Raw genomic sequence first — 26,721 nt, forward strand, 5'->3', positions numbered from 1 at the left:
TAGGATCTTTGAGTTGGTAGTAGACATTGAATCATCTTGAGAAAGATGATTCATCCATCCTAATGATTTGTCTCTGAATTAGTAGGAGATGATTTCTAAAAGATCAGAGTAGTTAATTTCTAAGATAATTGATCTTAAGCAGTTAAGGATATACCATAAACATCCCTCATGTCCCCTAATTACTTACAAATTTATGTAAACTTTATCTTAAACATTTCTAAGAGATTTATGCTCTGATACCTTAAGCCATTCATTTATGTAATCAGTTAACTTCTCTCTAATGTTTTGGGGCAATTAAAAAACGGTCACTCAAATTATTTTCTATGTGTTACAGTTTAGAGGAACCCCAAATATAGGATGTTCAAGGATAGCAGGTTTTTAGTTCCCCAATTCCTGTGCCTATCTGATAGTGGATTTGATTTAACTCACCCAAGAGCCAGTGTAACCTCATGATGAGCCCTCTTAAAACAGTTTGCTCTTTTTCGTTCTCTAGTGCTCTCTCTTGTCCACCATAGAGAATATGTTTTGGTTCTGTAAAGCATGTGTGTTATGTACTTTGTGATTTTAAAATTTTTAAATTATTATTTTTTTTTTCTCTAATCTTGGAAGTGGCACACCATGTGTTTTTGTTTTGGTTTGGGTTTTTAAATAGGAGCCAGATTTCCTGGCTTTTGCCTTTACAGAACACATAGTTTTTTTAAAGCTTATTCTCATCAGAGGCTTCCATCTCCCACCCATTCTGGTTGATTTCATTCATTCCTTTCAGTGTGAGGTGTGGGAATGATGTTCTCACACCTTGAAGAATTCCCAGCTTCTGACAGTTCTTACTTTAAGTGATGGGATAGAGCAGGGTTGATTTACTTTCTTTCATTTTTTTCTAAGTTGTAATTTGTTGCTGCTTGGTTCTAGTGTAGATCAACTGAGGTGAGAGAAAGTGAAATATCTTGAGATTGTGGCAAAATTTGGTTGAAAGTGTGTTTTCCTCCAAATATTACAAAGCCTGTGTATCTCTACCATATGATGATTTGATTCTGTGCAGACAGAATCTTTGAGGGGTCTTATAGAAAAGACAGCAGACACAACTATTTACTAAAGCTTTACTCTGAATACTGAACTGATAGAGAGAGGGTCTTCTTCATTACTACCAGGGTCAATGCAGTAAGTATTATGGTAGTGTGTGCTTGCAAAACCAGGTTTAGAAGCATTTCATGCTTTGCTTTATCTAGTCTGGCAAAGCAAAGAGATGTTTTTTTCTTACTCACTTAATAATACTTGCTATCTTTACTTTTACGCCTCTAACCTCTCAAGACTAACATTATATCGTATTGCATTTGAACATCAATGAGACCTCAGCTAATACTTTACATAAATTCTAGTTAGTCTGGAGGTTAAGGGGTAAATATGTCCTTTTGGTGTTTTCTTCTTGGCTGACACATTAGTTTATTACTCTGCTTCAAATGAATAAATTTCTGTGCCAGCCAGGATTTTAACAAAGAAGCTGGGTAAGTATATGAGTATTTTTTAAAAACCTATTTAATACCCTAAAAGTAAAGCAGTGAAATTTTAAGGTGCCGATTACCATTTATCATTTTTCTTTTTTTTGGTAAGTGAATAATTGAGATTAATAGTCATTTTGCAATTTGAACTTCTAGAAAATAACTCTGTGAGTACTGTAGCCATCATTGGTACTCATCTCACTCTCAGCCTTTCATGGAGGTGAGTTGCTGAAGGTGAATTGGCTTTTTGCCTTGTGGTGGTAGAGAACTGGTGTATGTTACTCATGGCTTTGCTGTTGAAACTTTACATGTTCACTGGATGAGTAATTTTGTTTCACAGATGCAGCATTTAAAATCCTGAACCCTATGACTGTTCCAAGATTTTTTAGGCTGAATAGCAACAATGCCTTGATAGAGTTCTTGTTGGAGGTGAGAAGGAGTCTTGTTTCATTGGTGGTGGGAGATAAACGACATTCTTTACGTGTCTGGTGATTTCTAGGCACATAAAAACAGGAGGAAATTGTTATCTTCTTTTTAAGGGTACTCCTGAGATAAGAGAACATTATCTTGACTCTAAAAAAGACGTAGACCGTCATCTGAAATCGGCCTGTGAGCAGTTTATTCAGCAGCAGACCAAGCTGTTTATAGAACAGCTGGAGGAGTTCATGACAAAGGTATAGACCTTGGTGCCTATTTGGTAAAGTCATTTTGCATTCTTCCCTAGATTTCCTTTTGAATTACTCTCTTGTGTAAACTCTGGCAGAAGGAGATATTAAGCCCAAGTCTTAATGATTCTGTCTAGGAAATCACTGTGTTTCCTATTATGGAAGCTTTTTGGTTTATGGACTTTTAGATATGCTTGCACAGTTTTTGTTTTTAAGAGGAAGACTCGAAATATTGTAAATAAAGCTAGTTATAGCTGACCCCTGGTTAGCTGTGTTCTGTTTATCTGCCTTGTAGGTTATCTGCATGTGGGCTGGGACTCTCACTTTCTCCTGGACCTGCATGGCAGCAACCACAGTCCTGGGAATCAGGGTTTCCTATTCTTAAAATGGGTGATTTGTTTTCCTCTTTGTTTTACATGCCATTTTTCTCTTCCATTTTGCATGGATAATTGAGAACTGAAGACTTTTATAACATAGCATTGTTAACTGTCAGATACATGGATTTAATGTACAGTCAGTCCTCCTTCACATCGGTGGTCTCTTCCTGGAAACTGACTTTAAGTGAAACAACATAAAATGAAACCAATTTTTTTTTTCCTCATCAACAGTATAATGAAACAATGTTGAACCGTTGAAGGAAACGACTTTATTTGAGGACATACTGTGCGTCATTTCACTTAAAGTCACAGTTTTCAGGAACCTATTGCTGATATTAAGTGAGGACTGACTGTATGTGTGGATAGTATATTCTCTCTGTCTCTCTGTCTTCTAAGCTAAAATCCATTAACTGGCGAATGCCAGCCAAGAGAAAAGCAGATCATGGCTATTTTGACATTCTTGTTTCAACCTAATCATTTAAACAAAATTTAAGCGTCATCACTAAGGACTTAAAGATATTTAAGAAGTCTTGAAATTAGGCTGGGTGTGTTGGCTCACACCTATAATCCCAGCACTTTGGGAGGCTGAAACAGGAGGATCACTCGAGCCCCTGGAGTTTGACACTGGTTAACAGTCCTGGGCAACATAGTGAGACCTAGTTGCTACAAAAAATGAACAAAATTAGCCATGTGTAGTGGCATGTGCCTATAGTCCCAGCTACTTGGGAGGCTGAGGTGGGAAGATTGCTTGAGCTGAGAAGTCAAGGGTGCAGTGAGTCAAGATCATCCTACCGCATTCCAGCCTGGGTGACAGAGTGAGACTGTCTCAAAAAAAAATAAAATAAAAAAACAGAGAAAGAAATAAAGAAAAAGTCTTGAAATTTTTATTTATTAAGCCACTACTGTTTACCCCAGACTTGTATCAGAGGACATCATAAAAAGAATAAAAATATGATGGCTCTTATTTTCAGATTTGACTAATCTTAACTGGGCAGACAGGATATATGTATGAAATAACAAGGAGACAGCTATGCAGTTGTTCATTAGAAACTTCTTGTTGGGTCCATCAGTGCTAATATGCCTGAAGCCTGTGGTAAAGACAGAAAATACGAGTTTTAAAAAATAATTAGAAAGGCCAAAAATGCATAGAAATGTTAAAGTACTCTTTTGTTTATCACTGGCATATATTGCTTGTTAAGTGGATTTTATTCCAAGAATTTGGCATGTGTGCATATGCATTTTTTTTTCCCACCACAAAAACCATAAAAAAGGAGGGGGATAGAAATGCTTTCTCCTAGGTTTTGATTTTTTTAAAAAGGTTTGAGTATTGGTACTTTGTAATTTACAGATAACTTACAGTTTTTACTGAAACTACCCTTGTGAAAAACAAGCTGGTAGATTGTAGTGTATATTTCTGGGAGAACATCCACAGTAGTACTGGTGGGAAGTATTATAGATGAATATTGTACAATAACAGAACAGCAGAATGAATCTTCTGAAATAAGCAAGTTGATTATAATGAAATGTAGGATTAAAGGGTTATTTTAGAACAGCACAGTTTTTCTAGAAATCAAGAGAATAAAAATTCACACATGCCCATAGTCTTAGCTACTCTGGGTGGCTGAGGTGGGAGGATGGCTGAGCCCAGGAGTTCGAGACCAGCTTGGGCAACATAGCAAGACTCCGTCTCAAAACATTTTTTTTTTTGAAAAGGGAAATAGAGGTTTATGTAGAAAATATTCCAAGTCTGAATTATGTAATGGTTCTCCATGGACATGCTACGTGCGTATAGCAGGGATCCCTGAACAAATGTTCATGGACCTGTTTTTATATTCCCTTCGTAATGGGATTGGGAAGGGAAAGGCCTTGCCTCTCATCCCCATTAGAAGCCAGTCTCATCCTACGTGATCAGTCTCTGCTGCCCTTGCTCAGACCACTTGTAGTTGCCTCCCTTTTCCTCTGTCAACCCTGGGCCCTCACTGCTGCTCACTGAGTTTCTACTGAGTGGACACTGCAGCCTGGAGGACTGAGCTTCCCTTTTATGGTGTCATATTCCAGAATCAGTTCCCTTTCATCCTGTGGCGTAGAGTGAGTCAGAGACAAAGATACATACGTGCGCACGCGCGCACACACACACACACACACACACACACATGCTCAACCATTTCAGACACTGCATCTTAAAATTTATGGACCAAAGATTTTTCACTTTTTACCTAGTGACTGTTACTAGCATTCTGAATAGCAGAGAAAGAGGAAGACTTTATAGAAAACTTTAAAATGATTTTCTTTTTCTTTTTTTAAATATTATTATTATACTTTAAGTTTTAGGGTACATGTGCACAACATGCAGGCTTGTTACATATGTGTACATGTGCCATGTTGGTGTGCTGCACCCATTAACTCGTCATTTAGCATTAGGTATATCTCCTAATGCTATCCCTCCCCCCTCCCCCGACCCCACAACAGTCCCTGGTGTGTGATGTTCCCCTTCCTGTGTCCATGTGTTCTCATTGTTCAATTCCCACCTGTGAGTGAGAACATGCTGTGTTTGGTTTTTTGTCCTTGTGATAGTTTGCTGAGAATGATGGTTTCCAGTTTCATCCATGTCCCTGCAAAGGACATGAACTCATCTAAAATGATTTTCTTTAAAGGTAAACCTCAGCGTTAATTACCTGCAAGTGCAGAATCTCATGCCTCTTTTATTTAGTTAGCTTTTTTTTTTTTTTTTTTTTGAGACAGTCTTGCTCTGTTACCCAGGCTGGAGTGCAGTGGCACGATCTCGGCTCACTGCAACCTCTGCCTCCCGGGTTCAAGCAATTCTTTTGCCTCTGCCTCCTGAGTAGCTGAGATTACAGGTGTGTGCCACCACGCCTGGCTAATTTTTTTTGTATTTTTTGTAGAGACGGGGTTTCACCATGTTGACCAGGCTGGTCTCAAACTCTTGGCCTCAAGGGATCTGCCCTCCTCGGCCACCCAAAGTGCTGAGATTACAGGCAGGAGCCACTGTGCCTGGCCTTAGTTAGCATTTTATAATGCTTGTCCCTTGATAAACGATTGCAGGAAAATCAACACCCATAGGTACAGATGGGAAACAGTCTTTCATCTCATTTGGATGTGTGTTTGTAGGTCTCGGTATTTATCATTTGGATGTAAGCCTCATCAACAAAATGTCCTCAGCTTGTTTCTAAGTTTGGACTGATTTTTAACAATATAGATGTATTACCATGTAGAGGATATTTTTAGGTTGTCAGAAGACTTGTTTTTGAGCTTAAAGAGTTGGGGTCTGATTTGGATCCCTTTCATCTACTGTAAATTGGCCTTGTTGTTTATGTAGCTTCTTCCTCTGTGCTCCTTGTTGAAACAGTTTGTATGCATTAATTCTTCCTACATCCCTGGAACCTGGAGTAAGAGAAGCATCTTTATTTGACAGGTTGAGAAACGGGTTGAGTATTCATGAGATAAACATTTCTACAACATCTTCACCTGTCTGGTTTCTAATACCTGATTTTTGGTATAATTATTGGTCTTTCCTGAGAAAAAATAAAATAAGTACTAGAAGAGCATATATGCTCTGTTGCCTCATTTCCTGCCCCTGGAAAAATAACCTCTTCTCTAAGTATTTGCCCTGAGGGAATGTAATACTATTCTAAGGCTTAGGAGTAGAGGCTCATGTGAAAACATTTGGCTTAGATTATTTTCTACCAAACTTCAAAAACTGTTGATACTTTTTTATTGTTCTAGAATTCCATTGTACTAAATGTTGCTTGAAACAAACTCTTAAGTAGGACTTGGGATGGTAGTGGTTATAGTAGAAAGCAAGAACTTTGTGTCAAGGCAGCTGAGCCCTAGATCCCGCAGCTGTGTCTGCCACCTTCTGACTTAAGGTTATCAGGAGACAAAACAAGATCATATGTGTATCTGTAAAGTGCTTGCTGCAGGAATGTTATTTTGTAGTACAGTTTAACAAATTTGAGGTGAAGATTTTGCTTTAGCACAAAGTCTAAATTAAGACATTTTAAAGGAAGTATAATTCCAGGTTTTGTAGCTAAGCTGAAAAGTGTTTTTTTTTTGTTTTGTTTTGTTTTTCTGATGGGACCAGTTTATGCTAAAAACTCAGACTTATATGTAGAAAATATTCATTTTCTTTCAAGCGATTTGATTATTACAAGTTTATTCTTAATATTCCCTCTGAAGTGTTGTTAATTTCCTCAGTAACACTATAACTTAAATTTTTTTTCTTGATCTAGTGCATGTAATGGAGTTTGATCTGTAAATTTAATTCCTGCTCTCGAGGTATAACCTAAAGGGAAGTTAAGACAGAAAAATAGGTAAACATGAAACTGTATACAGCAATGTTATTGTGAGATGATGGGTCTTTGTTCATTGTGTAGGAATTTTTAAAAAGATGGGGCTTCATTTGACTAGCCTTAAAAAAATGAGGCTGATTGGGGAAAACTTTTGAAGCAAATGCTCTTTGAGGTTTGACTTAAAGATAAGTAAACTATCTGGATAGTAAATAGAGATGAATATACTAGTTTATATTTGTTTTTAACATAAAAATACTTGTGCGAAACCTAAATATATGTTATGAAATTGGTTAAATTCTGGAGCAATCAGTGCAACAGTAGGCAGCCATTACTATTACAACAAAACTGTTGGATGTGGGAAAATGACCAGAATGTAGATTTAGTGGGGAAAAAAGTTCACAGAACACTGTTCCCAGATTTGTAAATGTATACACATTAGTATATTTATATTTTTACAATGGAAAATATTTTGGATAACATACACTAAAGTGTGAATGTATTTTTCTTTTAGCAGTGTCTAGTATCTATAATATATATGATTCATTTTTTAAAGTGCATCTCAAAAAATAAAGATACAAAGAGGGATGGAGTGAGAGAAGGAAAGAGGTGATTTTATACAGGTAGGCAGTATGAGCAAAGGCCTAGAGTGGTCCAGGAGGATAAATAGAAACTAGAAATAAAGGGGAGGCTGAAGAGATCCAAGTCAACATTATACCCTGTGTCTGCCCATTATACCCTGTGTCTGCCTAAATGTTTGTATGACCTTTTGTATGAGAAATCTAGAGCTGGTGCTCAGGTTTTTCTAATGAGACTTTCCCGTGAGGCCAAAGCCATGGACTGCACCTTTGGCACATGACTGTCTATTTTAAAACATGTTTTATGCAGTTTCTCTCTCTTACCCTCCCCAGCTACCCTATAGCTCCACCACAGCTACTGTCTTAGAAACAGTCTTGTTCAAGCAGCTAAATGCCCTTTTTTGGATCCACTTCTCTATACTGCTGCTAAGGAATGAAAAGAGATGACTGGAAGACGGTCATTCAGGTCTATCTTTAGTACTGATTGGTCGGTCATATGTGACTTTTTGATGGTATTTGAAAATCTTATTTGTTTGTTTTAATGACATTCTCTCTGCCTGTGATATAAGAAAAATGATCCTCCATATGTAAAGGAGATTTTATCCAGCTAGGGTGACATTTTTCTAGTTACATACAAAAATAATTTAATATTGACGTAACAGTCCCCTTAAGAGACACCTGTTTTGTGTTGACATTTCTCTAGGGCTTCATTTTTGTCTTCCTAGTGGGAAGTATTTCAGATAGAATGCCTCAGGACTTAGGTATGATTTTTAGCAAGATGACCATATGCCTTGAAATCACAAAAGAAGTTTTACTAAAAATGTTGATTACTTATAAAGGATTATGAGATAATGCATTTTTGTTAGGGCTGCACATTTGATGATCATTGTGTTTTAATAGGTTTAAATGGTGTTGTGTATCCCTTCACAGCAGTACCACCCTTGAGAGCAGGACCAGTTTAATTTGTCATTGATGAAATGAAACTTTTTTTCTTTTTGTCTCCTCTATTAGGTTTCAGCGTTAAAAACAATGGCCAGTCAGGGAGGCCCCAAGTATACTCTCTCACAGCAGCCTTGGGCACAACCAGGTATTCTGATTTGACCATTTTGGATTTCTTTTTTAGGATGTTATTAATTTGCATTTATATAGTCCTTACTGTGACAGCTTGGAGTTGGTTTCCTATTCATTCTGGGGTGCTGCAATCTGAGTTAATGCAGGATTCAGTTTGGAGCTGACAGGTCTTAATTGGTTAGCACTACTTGCATTTCAGCAAGCATTCCAAGGAAGGAAGCATTTTTTTTTTTTAAATCACCCAGTTAAAAATAAAATATGGCTAAGATGGAAACCCTTTGAGTCTGTTGATTTCTGTACACCCACTATTCATTGTGTTCAAGCTTTGATGAAAATACTGTGGTTGATATGAAGAAATTATGGCGAGTGTACCTACTTTCAAGTGTATGAAGAAATGTTGGGCCACTATTTGGTTCCACATTTTGTCCAAGCTATCCTCTGTTGACATTTTAGAGTATTGGGAAAAAAAATTGTAAAAATTGAGGCGTCAGTTGGGAGTTGGCAGGCAATACTATTGTCTGATTGGCAGATGTATTTGAGATGTTCCCAATCTTACTCTTTCTTAAATGTAAATTTTTTTGTGCTGGAGGGTTTTGGTTGTTTTTTTGGTCTTTAGCATTAGACATTTAAAATCATGACTAACTTTGTGAGTTATTTTTGGTACATCTTGCGGCATTTCAAGTTGCCATTAAACCAGAATAAATCATTTTGTTAAATTGATATTTCTGGCCATTCTCTGGCCAATATTGTGATAGAGAGCCTTTGAAACTAAAATGGGCAAAATGATGAAAGAATGAGTGTTTTAATTATGGGTAAGCTGTGTCCAAGTTGGAGGGCAGCTTTCCACTTAGTGAGAGAGATCCAAAAAATGATTCTGGCTTTGCATCCATGAAAAATTGGCTATGCACAGGCACCTAATCTGGAATCAACTTTTTAATATGATTGGTTTTCCATATTGAAAGAGCATTATATCTGTTAGGTATTCATTTTCTTTGGGAAAAAGGACTGAAGCTATTCAAAGCCTCCAAAATGTTAATTTTTTTTTTTTTTTTTGAGATGGAGTCTTGCTTTGTTGCCCAGGCTGGGGTGCAGTGGCATGATCTCGGCTCACTGCAGCCACCTCCTGGATTTAACCAATTCTCTTGTCTCAGCCTCCCAAGTAGCTGAGATTATAGGTGCCCGCCACCACGCCCAGCTAATTTTTGTATTTTTAGCAGAATCGGGGTTTTACCACGTTGGCCAGGCTGATCTCAAACTCCTGACCTCAGGTGATCCGCCCACCTCAACCTCCCAAAATACTGGGATTACAGGCCTGAGCCACTATGCCTGGCCTCAAAATTTTTAATTATGAATGCCTTAGGTTAACTTGAAGTTGAACTGAGAAATTAGAAGAGTAGCTATGTATCACTTAGGAAGATTTGTAAATGTAGAGAATGTCAGTTGTCTTGGAAGATAGGATTTTATTTCAAAGGTTCCTCAGGTGAACTTTGATGATGTCAATATAGGTTTGAGTTCATTTGTTTTATTGCAAATAAACTTTGTGACATGCTTTAGGTGTTTCGTTTACCATGATGCAGACAAGGAACGTTCCGTTGTCTTTATTATTTTAAACGTTTGTGTTGTGTGTGAAATAGAAATCTTTGACATCTTACTATAAAAGCACACTTAATACAGTAGTACATTCTGTCAGAAGACAGAAAATCAGGTTCTTTTACCGACAATACTGGAAATTCTAATCATAGTCAGGCATAATATTAACCACCTCTTCTGATTCCTCACAGTCAAGACTTTGACTTTTCAGTTCACAACTTTTCAGTTCACAACTCAGCATACTTCTTGAAGGAATTCTGATGATTTGGGGATTAATTGGAGCCTTTGACTCAAGGTTCCAATTGCTCTTATAGGGCTTAGTTAGAAATAGGAGCTGATTTTTATTTTGAACATTTATGTAAATGAAACTCTTGGGTATGATAAATCTTTCTTAAGATTTAAAGGTAGAAACCAGTACAGCTAAGCCCAGTCTCTTGATGCATAATTAATGTATTGCTCTTTCCCCTTTGGAAAGATCCTTTCTCTCAAAATAGGGACTGTCATTTTCTCAAGTGGAACCCTAATAGGATTCAAAGTGTGAGATGTATTGTGCTCTTAAGCATTACTAGAATTTAGAATTGTCATAGTAAAGCAGGAGTAGATAAAAGGAAACTGGCAGGAGTAGACAAAAGGACAGATTGAAGTAGGACTTGCTGCTTTGTCATTTAACCCAGTTCCTTCTTTCTTAGTGAGGAGATCTTATTGAATACAGCAATGACAGTTCAGTTTATTTTGTAGTTGTATCTTCTATCCCATTTAGGCATAGCAGAGGTATGGAGTTGGTTTTTATGAATCTGTAGTACTTGAAGCCCACACTTGAATGCCAAAGAGAGATTTATGGCCCCTTGGGGTGGGAGCATTGAGGACAATCTAGGAACTGTCTTGGGCCCCTCTGCCCTAAAAACTGAGGGTTACTGGTTCATTCAGACTTGGTCAAGTTCTCAGGGATCATTTCATGATCAAACAAACTCACAGGAGAGTGAGTTATAAATTAGGATGCCCATTTGTTCATTTACTCTGACGAAGAAACCTTTTTTAGGAATTAGAGGACACTTTAGTCACCAGCCTGTGTACCCACTTTCTGCTTATCAAGGGCTCTGAAGACTGATTTAGTGATCCCTGAGGTGTGTTAGTAATGATAGAACTAGAGCCCATGGAAGTAAGGGTCTTGAAGGAGCTTTCATCTATTAATGAAAAATAAGCAGTTCCTGAATTATTTATTCTTTTTTCCTGAGTGTGTCAGAGGCATTTGAACAAGGGCAACTCCATCTCGAGAGAGAGCTAGGAAAAATGGGGATGGGATTTGCTGGGCTGCATTACCAGGAGGTTAGGTATTCCTAGCCTCTAGATGTTTACATTTAAGGAAACAGATTAATAACGTTTACTAAACACACCCAGGCCCAGGAATGTCCTGATATCCTGATATCTTGAGAACAAAAGCATTCCTAATTTTGCTTTAAAGATAATAACATTGATTCTTGCAAAATATAGTAAGTAAGAAAAATTAACCCTTTATCACAAACCTTTGTAGCAGAGTACATATCCCCATGATGTTTTTTGTTATCCTGTATATAAACAAGCATTGTACCTAGGGTGGGCAGGTTACTCCTCTTACTTTTGGGAACACCCTACTCTGTCTATGGAGTAGCTACTCTTTCACCACTTCACTTTTTTAACAAACTTGCTTTTGCTTTATACTGTGGACTCGCCTGAATTCTTTCTTGGATGAGATCCAAGAACCCTCTCTTGGGGTCTGGATCAGGACCCCTTTCCAGTAGCAAGAGCATTGGTACTTTCTTACCCTGCTTTACTGCAACCCTCCTCAATTAAAACATTTTTTTTACATGGTATATTATTTGAACTATGAAAAGCTATAAAACGAAAAGTAATTATATTTTCTACCTCCAAACTAGTCCTTCTCTCAGAGGCAACTACTATTAAAGTTTCCTTCCCAAAATTGTTTACATGTTTACTAGCATATGTGGACTTTAAAAATATTATCCAAATGAGATTGTACTATACCCCTTGCTATTTCACTTCTTATGTATCTTAGAGGCCTTTCTGTATAGCATATCCAGCTTGATCCATTCTATTTATTGGATGCATCGAATACATCACTATAGCATGATTTCTTTTGTAATTTTTGTAATGGAAACCTAAATTACTTGCAGTTTTTGTTTTTCCCTATACTCTTAACATCTCTGTATACCCATATCTTGGTATTTTTTTTAGTATATCTGCGAGTAAATTTCTAGCAGTGGAAATGCTAAAGGAAAAAGTATCTGCATTTTCAGTTTTGCTAGATACCGCCTAATATTTTTCCAAAGACATGAACCATCTTGTACTTCCATCAGCGGTACACAAAGATGCCTGTTTCTCTATACCCTCGACAAACATGGATATCACAATCTTAGTAATTTTTGCTAATCATCTGTAAATATCTCACTGCTTTAATTTACATTTATTTAATTATGAGTGAGGCTGAGCATCTTTGAAATGATTAGTAGTCTTTTTTCTTTGTAGTTTTCTAGATAACTTCTTTTAAAGACTTCATACAGATTACTACTCTCCTTTTCTATGTAACTCCTTCAGACATGACACTTGGGTTTCATAGTTATTTTTGTTATAACTTTTTGGGATTCTGTTCCCTTTCTGATAATACAGTATAGGAATATAACAAATAGATATTTAATTCCCCTTAAATATATGTGGATATTTTCTGAATGATCTAAGCATCTCTTACTGTGAGTCATTTCTGCAAATGAACAAACTCATTCATTATGAAGTAATTCTTACTACTGTCTCTCTGAAAATGACTTTTTTTTTTTTTAACTTTAATCTCTTACCTCCAAATTCCAAATGTACATATTACAGCTCTTATGAATGTCCTGAAGCATGCTACGGGAGTTATTTTACTGCCTTAGCCCTTGGGATTAGAATTTTGTATAGTAGATATTTAATGAATGTTTATAGGGCTTATGATTAAACTTGGTAAATAAGCTATAAAAATGAAAGAAATTCTTTGGGGAAATAAAGAGTCTTCTGCTATTTTTTTCTCCCTTTATTCCCCTTTGAATTAAAATGGAAATATTTCTTTTGTTTTACTTTGTGACACTAATGAGGTTAATTTATTTCCAGCAAAGGTCAATGACCTTGCGGCAACTGCGTATAAGACAATAAAAACAAAGCTGCCTGTGACATTGAGAAGTATGTCCTTGTACCTATCCAATAAAGATACCGAGTTCATCTTGTTTAAACCTGTGAGGGTGAGTATCAGATAACTCATTTGAATGTTGGCGGGTGACTTCAAGTATTCTTTGCCTCATTTACCATTTTCCTTTTCCTGTAGACATTTAGAAATGTTGATGTACTGTTCTAGTGAAGTTGAATAATCACTATGATCCGTGAAAGGCTTACAAAGTCTGCCTCTGTCTTGATTATCTTTTTTTCCCACTGTCACTTTGTCTTAAGTTTTTAATGTTACTATTGAAAGTAGAAATTAGTAAATAAACCAAAAAAATCAGACCCTTACATTGCATGTGGCCCAGCTCTCAAGAGAGCAGTACTTCAGGAATTATGCCCCATTTTACTGGTGAGTAGTAGAAATAAATGGCTTACAGTGGCAACCAAGGGATTAAATGTCAGAGCAAATTTAGGGCTCATAACTTCCAGCTCTGTGTTGAGCTCTTGTTCTTACCCAAGGCATTGGTTGATTTTTAAAGTATATTTTATGTGTCTAGGAACTTTATTATCTTTTGTGTAAGAAATTGCTGCAGAAGACCCTTAAAATTATTCTCTGGGGGGACAAGGCTTGCTAGAGTTTAGTCTTCCTGGGAAGCATTATCTGATAAGTCTTCATCAGGTTATGCCAGCATTGAAATATTAAGAGCAAATTATGCATCTTTGGTAATATCATGAAAGATACATTGCTTCCACTCGCTTTGGCAAATATCATTACAATTTAACATTCATGGTGCTTCATGTTTAAGACAACTCACTTGATAAGATCTCCTCTCCTCCTTTCTAAGAATAATATTCAGCAAGTCTTCCAGAAGTTCCACGCTCTGTTAAAGGAAGAGTTCAGCCCTGAAGACATCCAGATCATTGCCTGTCCATCTATGGAACAGGTAATGGGTAGACCAAAGATCCTTGTTACTTTTATGCCCTCTTGGTTATTTCACTTGAGTAGATAATGTCTTTGAGCAAACATAGTTTTAGTATTAATTTAAAAAATAGTACCTTCTTTTATTCTGATGAGTAAGAATTCAGACTTTGAATTGTTCTCTCAAACTTTTGGGGGATAGTTTTAGAATTTTCAGTTAATCTCAGGATTAAAATTCTGTTTAATTCTTTCTGATATGAATATTGCTGTGTTTAAGAGAATGACCTGTTTGTAAAAGACTCAAATAGTGGCATTTAGCTTGCTGAATAATTTTGTTTGAAATATGCGTAATAAGAGAAATACAATTTTTTTAAAATTTTTGATTTTTCTGTAGGTTATTGGGGTACAGGTGGCAATTGGTTACACGAGTAAGTTCTTCAGTGATTTGCGAGATTTTGGTGTACCCATCACCCGAGCAGTATACACTGCACCCTATTTGTAGTTCTTTAATAACTTCCAGATTAAAAAAATGGAAGTTATTGAGTACCCAGTATGTATTAGGAGTAGCCTGGTGCTGTGGAGGATATTTTATATCTAGTTTAGAAATTTAGTATATGGTAAGGACTAGGAAATGTGGGGAGACTGATCAGGCTGGCAAGAGCCTGACTGGGCTGGGTAGAAACTGGGGGGATAGGACTAGGCAATGGTGAGTGTAGATAAATCTTGTGTTTTTTTGTTTTTGTTTTTGTTTTTTTGTTTGTTTGTTTTGAAATGGAGTCTCACTGTGTTGCCCAGGCTGGAGTTCAGTGGTGTGATCTCAGCTCACTGCAACCTCTGCCTCCCAGGTTCATGCAATTCTCGTGCCTCAGCCTCCTAAATAGCTGGGACTACAGGCACCTGCCACCATGCCCAGCTAATTTTTGTATTTGGTAGACAGAAGGTTTCACCATGTTGGCCAGGCTGGTCTTGAACTCCTGGCCTCAAGTGATCTGCCTGCCTCGCTTCCTAAAGTGCTGGGATTACAGTCATGAGCCACCATACCCAGCCAGACTCTTTTGAGGAGTGTTACTGTAGTGGAGAGGAGAAAGATGGAGTGGTAGCTGGAAGGAGAAATGAGGTCATTTTAAAATTGAGATGTTCATATACTATACAATTCATCTATTTAAAGTGCAGAGTTCAGTGGTTTTTAGTATATTCATAAAGTTGTGCAGTCATCACCACTATCTAATTCCAGAACATTTTCATTACTCCCCCCAAAAACCCCTTACCCATTAGCAGATCCTGCATTTCCCCGTCTTCTACTTTTTGTCTCTGTGGATTTGCCTATTCTGGATATTTCATTAAATGGAATCATACAATATGTGGCCTCATATCGCTGCTTCTTTCATTCACTTAGCATGTTTTCAAGGCTCATCCGTGTTGTGTGTATCAGAGCTTCCTTTTTATGGCTGTATATATTCCTTTATGTGGATAGATGGGTCACATTTTAAAAAGATACTTGTATCATTCTAGGATATTTGTACAGTCAAAATACTTCTTAATAATTTATTTGAAGTGATTACCTTCTATATGATTGTACCACTAACTCGATATATAAATGGGTTTCTTTTCAATATTTATTTTTTTTTCTGTTTTGATTTAATTTTGTTTCTTAATGATATAAAATACTTGCATGGTTTCCAAGTCAGAATTACAGAACAAGGTACATTGGGAGAAGTCTTGTTCCTTTTCCAATCCCCTCCAGCCTTTCCCTTCCTTCCCCTATAGATAACTCTTTTTATTAGTTATTGGGTTATCCTTCCATTGTTTTTTTTTTTTTTTTTTGAGATGGAGTCTCGCTGTGTTGCCCAGGCTGGAGTGCAGTGGCGCGATCTCGGCTCACTGCAAGCTCAGCCTCCCAAGTTCATGCCATTCTCCTGCCTCAGCCTCCCAAGTAGCTGGGACTACAGGCCCCGCCAATTTTTTTTTTTATATTTTTAGTACAGACAGGGTTTCACTGTGTTAGCCAGGATGGTCTCGATCTGCTGACCTTGTGATCCACCCGCCTCGGCCTCCCAAAGTGCTGAGATTACAGGCGTGAGCCACCGTGCCCGGCCACATTTTTCCACAGGGTAACTTGTTTTTTTTAAAGATAGGAGAAAAACGCGTGTTTTTGTGTTCATGGGGGAAGATCTACAAGGAGGGGAAAATATCTTGAGAATGTGGGTGGAATTTCAGGAACAGGCAGGGTGGGGCCTTTGTGAGACACACGGGGGTTCAGTCATGGTAACAGGAGGAGGCCGAGTGTATGGGCATGGATGGGGGCTGTGAATGTGGCGGGAGCTCATGGATGTGCTCTTCTGAGTGCTTCACGTTTCTGAGTGAAATAAGAAGCAAGGTCATCACCGAGAGGGAGGAGAGAGGCTCGGGTGAGTTTAGTGGATATGAATCCAAGAGAGACCATTCAACCTAGTTGTCTATTTTTTTTTTTCTCCAATTATAGTCACTTGCATGAATGTAGATGTGGAGTACTTGATCATAAGATCCATTTTATGGCAGAAGACATTATTTTTGTAAGTTTGTTATAATTTCAAACTTACAGAAAAGGTGCAAGAATAGTGTAAGGAGTGCCCCTATATCCTTTACCCCATTTTCATTTTGCCCCATTTGCTTCATTTTCCTCACTTTTTCCCTTCCCTGTCCCTCAAGCCCCACTTTTAAATCATTGGAGAGAAAGTTGAGAGACATTGTGCTCCTGTACTCCTAAATACTTCAGAGTGTATTTCCTGAGAACAAGGAAATTCTCTCACTACTCCTGTATAGTTACCAAAACAGGAAACTTAACATTGATACTAGTGTCTAATTCACAGTTCATATGCACATTTCATCAGAGTCCCGGTACCGTTCCTGCTGATCTTCTTGCTGACATTTCCCCAGTCCAGGTCCAGTCCCAGGTCATGCATTGCTGTCAGGTGTCACATCTCTTTAGCTTCTTTTAACCTGGAGCAGTTAGACAGCCTGGCTTGACCTTGGCAGGCCAGTTATTCTGTAGACTGTCTCTGCATTTGGTGTTGTCTCTTTCATCATGATTACATTCAGCCTTTGTACTTTGGCAGGGAAAGCACAGAGGTGATTCTGTATCCCTCTTCTGACAGCACTCATTTATAAATGACATCGGGGTGATGATCTGCATCAGCAAAGCAGCTGTACTGATAGAACGGTTCACAGGCATGTCCATTTACCCGCAAGGTTCCAAGGCCTGGGTGTCAGACACCTGGAGTGCAGGCAGCCATTTCCCTCCTATCACTGCTGTGACCCGGCTCTGGTGTCCCAGTCTTCTGTTACAGAGTGGGCAGGTTGCTCCTGCAGTTGGTCAAAATTGGCATGTGAGTTGAAATTCACTTGTCATGTCTGTTCTTGTGCATTTTAAAAAGGCACTTAAAGGACAACTTAAAACTCTTCCAACAACACACTGCGTAGAACAAGGCACAGTGGATTATGGAGATATGTTTCTATCCTTGTCAGTGTTTGTATGTCGTTTTTGCCATTATTCTCATTGGATTTTAAGTGATTTGATGGCCTAGGTTTGGTGATGAAGTGTGACAGGGCCTCCCAATGCCAGTGCCCAGTGGCTGCCTCAGAAATACACCAACATTGTGGGCCAGTTTCTACTTTACAGCCATGTTTACTGGTCTCATAAAAATCTTGGTCTTTTTCTCTCATTCTATTTTTGGGGCTCTAAACAACTTTTTTTTTCCATTCTAATTGCTTTATTTTATTTTATTTTTCAACTTTTATTTTAGATTCAAGGGGTACATATATGCAGGTTTGTTACCTGGTTGTATTGCATGATGCTGAGGTTTTTCAACCCTTGTGGTTCCCCTCCCTCCTTGACTTTTCTTGAGGACGGTATTCCATAGGAGAACTAACATAGCTCTTAATTTTGCTTTTCAGCTGAGCCTTCTGCTGTCAGTTTCTAAATAAGCAGGCCAGCTGGGCTGTGCACCTAAATGGTCTGTCTGGGAGGAGCAGGCTGAGAAGTCTTGCAGTCTGCAGGACACCGAGGAATCGCATGTGGGAACGTCCCCAAGAACCACACGAGCGTGCTGCTCAGTGCTGACTGCAGAATGAAATAGAAGCAAAGTGTTACAGGATCGGTGTTTTCTTTTCTAAAACATCAAAATGCCAAAGATTAATCTGTGATTGGTGATAACTGCCTCATTTAAATGGTCACAAGAAATGTGAAGAGAGAGCTAGGGCAGACATGCAGTGAAATGGTTCTTTGTTAAAAGTGTGCAATAAAAATAGATTACAATAAGTAGTGCAAAGAACTTTACAGAAATACAGCGAATTAGAAGGCCTGTAAGAGTAAGGTTTGCTAAAACGTGAAACACTGTAACACTTTTAACCACTGAGCATTCCACAGTGAACTGTTATTTCTATGCTCTTATTTAATGTAATGTTTCTCCTGTCATTTTGAAGTTGAGTTTGGAGTACATTGGTTGCTTCTGAGAACACATTCTGCCTTCCTGGGAATTCGGGGTGTCATCCTTTTCTCTGATGTGAGGTAGTTTAAAGATATAAGGACTTTGTGTGAAGCTCCAGCATCTGTGCCCCTTGAATTGCTTAGGTGCAGACAGTTCTAAAGCAAGGAGCTGCAGCCTTCTCATCATAGATACATGCGGTGTCTTTAATGATATCTTCATGGTATGATAGTGTGTGTTTGTGAGTGTGAAGTACCAATTAAGGTGTCTTAAATTTGGCGCATAAAGGAGAGAAGGAAACCCGAGGAGTAGTGTTCCTCCTGAATGAAGGTTCAGGTCACCAGCCTTCTGTACACTGCCTTTGGTTTTAGCAGTTCTTTGAAAAGCAAACACTTTCATGTCCTGTCTATTCATTCAGCTGGCTGTGCTGTGCTATGGACCAGCTGTGTGGATCTCTAGCCCAGCTACAGCAGAATACATTTTACCAGCAAACCTAAGGATGACAAACACTATCCACATCTGAAAACTACCACACCATATCAGGGATCATAAATTATGCATATCTATGAATTTTCCAACAAATTCCTACTTCCTGATTGGTTTTGCTGCTGATGTTAAGGCAGCCAGCTTCTTAGTTCAAAAAGAATTCTGAGTTTTTCAAACACTAGTCTAGAGGTGGACACTGTCAGGGGTTCTGGAATGGGACCAGGGGACCTTTTGGTGCAGTGGGTACCTGTAACTCATTAGACGTACTGAGGCAGCACTTCTGCAGGGTGCAGATGGGTTACCTACCCTGATTGTTGTCATTTGTAACAGGTCACTTCCTTTCCACTCAGTTTAAATTGGTGATGGATGTTGCTTGATTGAGCTTATTACTCTCTATTTTGAGAAGGTAGAAGGTAAGAGGGCCCATATTCATTCTTTGCCATGAAATGAATGAATTAGGAGGATTGTATTTACTTAACTGTTTTTTAAATACATGTTTAATGAAATAAACTGTAAAATATTCAGTTTTGTGTATTATATGTACATTTGATTTTTAATAGCCTTTCCAAAGAAATGAGGGCATGATTATTGTACAGTAAGTACTGTGACTGATTTAATTTGATGTACAGAGTGGAGTGTGTTCTTATAAAAATATTTAATGACATTGGTTCTTGTGTTTTGATCTTTTATTTCTGAAACACACAAACCTTACAAAGTGCTAAGTAATAGTGACCCAACTTGTTTGCTAAATGATTATTTGTTTAAATCTGTACAGTTTCAAGTGTTCACTTATACAAAGAGTGTAAATACTTTCAAATAATTTAAAATGCTTTATATTATTTGGCTAGAAATTGCTGTTTTTAATAAATGTGAATTTTTTAAAAATAAAGATTTTTGCTTCCTACCTTGTCCTCATGTGTCTGGTATGTGTGTGGATTCCTTGAGGAAAATTTCTTTAATTAAAATTTTAATTGAGATAACTTGTATCAGACTGACATGCAGTTTTAAGAAATAATACAGATAGATCCCATGTACCCTTTGCCCAGCTTCCCCCAGTGGTAGCATCTTGCAAAACTATAGCACAGTATCACAACCAGGATATTGACATTAATATACTCTTATCAATCTTACTCAGATTTTGCCAGTTTTACTTGTACTGTATAAATTCCTTTGGCAAGAAAATTATTATGGAAAGACATTTTTGAAGCATCTTAATGCTTCCTTAGTTAAAAGACATTTTAACTTTTTCTTTGTGAAACTGACAATTTCGTGAGTAATGTCAGCATAGTACTGACATACACAGTTGTACTGAAATTTAGTAGTATTGTATTCTTCCCTCTATTTTCAAAAAATATTTGTATTTTTTTCCCCTGGTTTAACAACACCATATCTTTAAATTTCCTTCTGCTGTTATAAGTAAGACAACTTATAATTGCCAACCACAGTTGAATGTTTGGCATATAGCTTCCACATTTTTTTCTATGTATATTCTAAAATAACTTGTCTTATAAGATTGGGCACTTTTACACATGTTAAAGGAAATCAAGTGGTTTTTCATTATTAGTGTATACAAACACACCCATACATATTCTTTTGCTGAACTATTTGAAAGGAAGTTGCAGTCATTGTGACACTTTACTGTTAAATTATACCCCTAAATAATTAAGCATCTGTTTCCAAAGAATAGGGACATTCTCCTACATAACCCAATGCCATTATCACACCTAAAAAAGAAATTCAGTAGTATCTAATATGAAGTCCATATTTCAGCTTCCCTAATTGTTCCCCCAAAATGTCTCGTGGCTTTTCTTTATCCTGGGTTCAACATTTTACTTGGTTGTCATGTCTCTTTAGTTCCTTTCAGCTTAGACCACTACTCTTAGAGTTTTCATATGCTTATTTTCTTGACATTGACTTTTTTTTTTTTAAGGAAGAGTCTAAGGCCAGCTATCTTATAGAATGAATCGCAGTCCGGATGGTCCTGTTTCCCATTAGTAAATTCAGAAACCCTAACATTGCAGGATATACCTTCTCATATACATGGAGCAGTTGCCAAGATAGATGTGCTGGGCCATAAGAAAACAAAACCAAAAAACCCAAGTATGACCTGCAGCAGTGGCAATCCCTGCCCCCGCCCCCAGCCCCGGATATACGGCAGTATCTGAAGACATTTTGGTTGTGACTGGTGTGTGTGTGTTAGGGGTGGGGTATTACTGGCTTCTAGTGCGTAGAGACCAGGGATGCTGCTGAACATCCTACAGCACTGGATAGTCCCGACCACAAAGAATCATCCAGCTCTAAATGTCAGTGGAGCAGAGGTGGCGAAACCCTGCTCTATAGAATAGCGAGTCCCAGTCCCCAGCACTTGCTGTTCCCCTCACCTGCGTTAGTTGTCTTTGTACCTGACACATGATGTATTTTGCTTGTTTGTTTTTTGTCTTTCCCACCAACCCAGATCACAAACTCCTTGGGAAAGGAACTTTGTTTTGTTCGTACGCAGCACCCAGAACAGTGTCTGCAGAGATGCTCTATAAGTGTTGTGTGACTTTGTTGTCCAAGTCATGCAGCCTTCCCCACATCATCCCATTACTACCAAGTCCTGTGCATTTTTTATCCCAGACAGCTGTTTAATTTTTTCCCTCTGTTTTTCCAATACCATCGCCCTGGCTAGGGATGACTTGTGTGTTGCTGAGATCCACTTGGGAGCTTCTGTCTTTGATGTGTGGTAAGGACAGGGGTTTCTGTGCACCCTGAGCATAGGTGCGGAACTAACCAGGCACTCAAACTTTGTGGCTATATAAAGGGATGCTACCACAGTAGTCATTTATGGCTCATTACCTTGCAACAAAGGAACTGTTGTGTGTTAGCCAATGACAGCATTCACCAGCAAGGTGTGACTGTCAGGCCAAGGAAGTGACATGTAGCACCCTGCCGGTGACAGCCTGATTGTCCTAGTCCCAGGTCAGCTGCACAGGTGATGGTTTGGGGGTGAGGACAAAGCATTAAGTGGAGGTTGGTGGCAGACAGTGGGAGAGCCTCAGGGAGAAGGGCCATGAAGGTAGCACTTGGGTGTCACTGTTCACAGTAGAGAATGGCTAATTGCTAGAGGAAGGGTCCTCTCCCCTCTCCTTCCCTCCCCTCCCATTCCCTTTCCTTCCCTCTCCTCCCTCTCCTCTCCTCTCTTCTCTGACAGGGTCTCACTCTGTAGCCCAGGCCAGAGTGCAGTGGCATGAACACAGCTCACTGTAGCCTTGACCTCCTGGGCTCAGGTGATCCGCCCACCTCAGCCTACCAGGTAGCTGGGACTACAGGTGCACACCACCGTGCTAATTTTTTGTAGAGATGGGATTTCACTATGTGGGCCAGTCTGGTCCCGAACTCCTGACCTCAGTTGATCCACCTGCCTCAGCCTCCCAAAGTGCTGGGATTCTGGGTGTGAGCCACTGCACCTGGCCTGGGGTTTTCTTTTTTCTTTCTTTTTGAGACAGGGTCTCACTCTGTCACCCAGGCTGGAGTGCAGTGGTGCGATCTTGGCTCACTGCAACCTTCCTGCCTCCTGGGCTCAGGCGATTCTCGTGCCTCAGCTTCTCGAGTAGCTGGGATTACAGGCATGCACCACTACACCCAGCTAATTTTTGTATTTTTAGTAGAGGTGGGGTTTTGTCATATTGCCCAGACTGGTCTCTAACTCCTGGCCTCAAGTGATCTGCCCAACTTGGCCCCCCAAATTGCTGGAATTGCACCTGGCCAGTCATGGGGTTTTCTATACTGTCTTGGTTGAGGCTGGAGCTCAGGTCATTACGGGAAGTTTGCAGGTGTCCTGAGATTGTATAAAATCATCCCCTGGGGGGCTGCCCAGCTCAACTCTCCTATTTTTAGAAACAGCTGCCCCTACTCATGCTCTGGGATCAGCTGGGAGCCATTTACAAGACATAATCCCACCTGCTCTTACTGCACTGGATTGGACCAAGGGTGGTCTCCTGATTTAATCAAGGCCAACTGCAGAGACCACTGGGGTGTTTTTGAGAGTGATTGGGAGACAAAGCCATGTGACCTGAGATGCGTAGAAAACGTCTCCTGGACAAGATGGGTGTCGAAGACTGAGAGGCAGAAAGACGGGGTCTGCAGTTTCTCTACTCCAATCATTTCCGAGACCCATCGCATCTTCAGTTCGGGTCAGTGTTCTTCTCTCCAGATGACACATTTTCCCCTTTTGTTGTAGCTATTCAAGTTGGTAACTGTTACTAGTGACCCCAAGTGTCCCACCCAGTTCCTGGGGGAGCTGGCATGTGGGTCCTTTCAGGCTCTCAGTCATCTATTGGTTTTGGGGACTGGGTTTGGGCCGGTGTGGGTTTGCCATCTGGGTTTCCCTCTGGCTTGGCAGGGGTGGACGAGGTGTGATGAGGTCAGGGTTGGAGAGAGCCTCTGGGGCCGTGCAGGAAGTGTGGGGGATCTAGGCACTGGGCCACATGTAGCCTCCCCTCTCTCAGCCTCAGGAGGAGGCGCTGTGTTCTGGGGTGGTGCCCAGAGGCTCCAACACCAGGAGGAGCGGCTGGACCCCCCAAGGCTGATGCATGATTTGTGCCAAGTCAGCAGCAGCTGAGTGGCCGGGACTGGCCTCCAGAGCTCCCTAGAGTGGGGTGGGGGTGGGTAGGGACCGTGCAACAAGGTAGGATAAGGGCAGTAGCACCTGGAGTGGCCTTCAGTCTTTGAGATGCCCTGGAGTGGTGGTGGTGGCGGGGTCATAAACATAATCATATTATCACCACAGTGATGTCACTTTGTAGTCGAGTAGGCTGGAATGCCAGTCTTTACCATCATGTACTGGTGTGTGATCCTGGGCGAGTCCTTTAACCTCTCTGCATCCCAGTGTCCTTGAGAAAATACTGCCCACATCCTGGAGCCACACGAGCTCCAGCTTGCACAGTGCTTACAACGGGGCCCGCCTTGTTCGTGCGCAGTCTCAGTAACAATAGGGAGCATCATGAAGAGAAAGGCCTGAGGAAGCTGAAGGGGCTGTGCCTTTGCAGCCCAAGGAAGTGCAGACACTCAGCCTACCCGACTGTCTCACAGACCCTTCCCAGGAGCTGCCTAGATGTGAAGGAAGGGCCAAGCTGACAGTAATTGGAGTGACACTGAGTGGCTCCTATGGGCCAGACCCTGTTCTAGGGACTGTACGTGCATTAACTAATTTAATACTCCCAACTCTGTGGTGATCGTTGCTATTTTTAGGCCCATTTTACAGATGAGGAAACCGAGGTATAAAGCTACTTCCCCAAGATCACACAGCCAACAACAGACAGAGCTTGGCTGTGAGCACAGTCATTGTCCTGAGTCAAGGCCCGTACTGAAAGCCACAAAAGAATGGAGTGAGTGACCGTAGAAGAAGGCAGGACAGGCATTGACATGTCACTGAAACGACAACTTGCTTCCGTGCTGTTGGGTCAGGGCTGTCAAGCCTTTTCTGTGTTCAGCCACAGACTGTCAGCCCTTCTGCCAAAAATGTTTATTTCAAACCAAGGAGCTAAGACAGGTCCCAAATTACAAATCAACTCTCATAAAAGGTCAACAGGTCTCTGGGTTTTTTTTCCCCGGAGCTCCCAAGGCATTAGGTGGATGCCAGAAAAGCCCCGCCCTAAAACCAGAGTTTAGAGAGCATCTTTTTCAGGTACTTGTTGTCCATCAGTGATATACTGACGGCCTCTATGAAGTTTTCCAGATCAGGAATGGTCACGTAATTCAGGAGCCTGTTCATTTGCCCCAGAAGGACCCGGATCTTCCGGGATTTTGGGCCAGGTTCTGCCTCCAGGATGGTTTTCTTCCTCATTTCGCTTAGCACCTCCGGGATCACAAACTGCGGGGATTCACAGAGGACTGGGTGAGAATGCACGCTGCCTGAGCACGGTGCCCCAGACCCAGGCCAGACCTCCTGTGGCCAGGACCAAGTGTTCCCTGAGCCTTCACTCAAGAAAGCAGATCTGTGTTCTCAGCCCCGCCACCTGCCACCTTCCTGCTGCTTCCAAATACGCTCACTTGGCTGGTGTTGTGGTCAGGTGGACCATGGTGATGTGGGCTGAGGCCACACCCATGCCTGGCCCTAAACTGGAGGGAAAGCAGTTCTGGTGCCCTGGCGCAGCCTGCCCTCCAAAGGCGGTGCTTTCCTGGGGCTGCCGGGCTTCTCTCCATGGGGTCCCGACCATGGGGCCCTGCAAGAGCTGGGATGCCTCACAGTGGCTGCCCGCGAGTCCCGCCTCCACCTTGGGTTCCTTGGGAGTGTATCTGGGTTTTGTTGAGATGAAGGCCTGGCCCAGGGAGGCCACCTCTATGCCAAGTTCTGCCTGGGCCTGCAGCCTGCAGAAGACTGAGGACAGAGTCTCCTGGAGGGGATAAGATAGGACGATACCTGTGTGCTCCATTCCTATGCATATGAAATGTCTTCACACAATATTGTTATTGTTTTAGCCACGTAATAACCTATGTCCATTTTATAGAAGACTATGGGCTCAGACCACAGGCTAGCATCACCCAGGAAGTGGACAGGCTGGGCATGGAGGGGCCTGTTCTTCCCCGGGCACACTACTGCCTGCCTGGGCTGACCCTGTGCCAGGCTCTGTGCCAGGCTCTGTCTCCTTTCTTTGGCTCTGATTAGTTACACTGGTGCTGATTTGCTTCATTTGGGACATGCCCTGCACAGGCACAGCTGCCCCTCCCTGGGACTCTAGCTCTCCAAGGAGTCAGGCCCCCTGGTCTCTCTGCCCACAGCAGCCCTTCCTGCAACCTCGCTGGGCACTGCCTTCGTGTCCCTGCCCTCCTCCCTCCGCCGTTCAAAGGCCGGTGCCCTAGGCCCTCATGCTGTCCATCCTGCCACTCGGGCTTGGTAGTGCTGGCCTCCTCTTCACTGGATTGGCTGCTCTGAGAAATCCAGGATAGGCAAGGATGCTGGGATGTCATTATTCACCTGCAGAATAGGAGGGCTTTCCAGGCGAGGGAACCTACTGGGGCCAGGAGGCCAGGCCTGTTTGGAACTTTCCCAGTTTTAGCACTCAAAGTCCCATGTCCCAGGAAACTCCTCAGTCCTGAGCAAACCGACGTGTCTGGCCACCCTAAACCTAGCACACTCCCTCCTCTCTTCTCAGCTACTCTGCACACAGCTGCATCTATTCTGCTGGAGTCTGCTGTTATCAGCCCACTTCTCCATCTGCCTCATTCCCAGGGGACATGTCCATCCATCTGTCTGCCAAGGCAGTCCTGCTCCCAGGGGCCCCGGGCACCTCTCTGGCGGGGTGGGGGTCTGTAAGTGGAGCCTTCCGTGTGGAATGCGCTGGGGGAGCTGAGCAGGAAGAGAACCTTGCTTAGGCCTCACGGGGGGAGCCAAGGACACCCTCATTCCTCTCTTTAACTCTGGTCCTCAGGAAGGGTCTCAGGAGCCCACCTTCTTCCCCCACTACAGTTGGAGCTCCGGGGGTCCAGCCTCACCATTTCGAGTAGGTGGAACTGTGTCCCCCAAAAGTGATGTCCAAGTCCTAACCCCAGTGCTGGTGAATGTGACCTTATTTAGAAACAGGGTCTCTGTGGATATGATTAAG

General features: G+C 40.9%; 2 protein-coding genes across 2 annotated transcripts in view; one reads left to right on the top strand and one right to left on the bottom strand.

The window, feature by feature from the left end:
- Positions 1-20,044, top strand: part of COG3 (component of oligomeric golgi complex 3) — a 70,167-nt gene extending 50,123 nt beyond the window's left edge. Inside the window, exons 18-23 of the mRNA XM_003270050.3 lie at positions 1,837-1,925; positions 2,036-2,170; positions 8,435-8,510; positions 13,223-13,350; positions 14,113-14,211; positions 18,120-20,044. Coding sequence (XP_003270098.1) covers positions 1,837-1,925; positions 2,036-2,170; positions 8,435-8,510; positions 13,223-13,350; positions 14,113-14,211; positions 18,120-18,149 — 557 coding nt within the window. The 3' untranslated portion in view covers positions 18,150-20,044. The remainder of the gene's footprint in view (positions 1-1,836; positions 1,926-2,035; positions 2,171-8,434; positions 8,511-13,222; positions 13,351-14,112; positions 14,212-18,119) is intronic.
- Positions 20,045-24,621: 4,577 nt separating this feature from the next.
- The window catches only part of ERICH6B (glutamate rich 6B), a 74,936-nt gene continuing 72,836 nt past the window's right edge, over positions 24,622-26,721 (bottom strand). Inside the window, exon 15 of the mRNA XM_030813357.1 lies at positions 24,622-24,989. Within this exon, the coding sequence (XP_030669217.1) occupies positions 24,771-24,989 (219 nt within the window). The 3' untranslated portion in view covers positions 24,622-24,770. The remainder of the gene's footprint in view (positions 24,990-26,721) is intronic.

This window comes from Nomascus leucogenys, chromosome 5 (assembly GCF_006542625.1).
Source record: "Nomascus leucogenys isolate Asia chromosome 5, Asia_NLE_v1, whole genome shotgun sequence".
Taxonomy (NCBI): Eukaryota; Metazoa; Chordata; class Mammalia; order Primates; family Hylobatidae; genus Nomascus; species Nomascus leucogenys.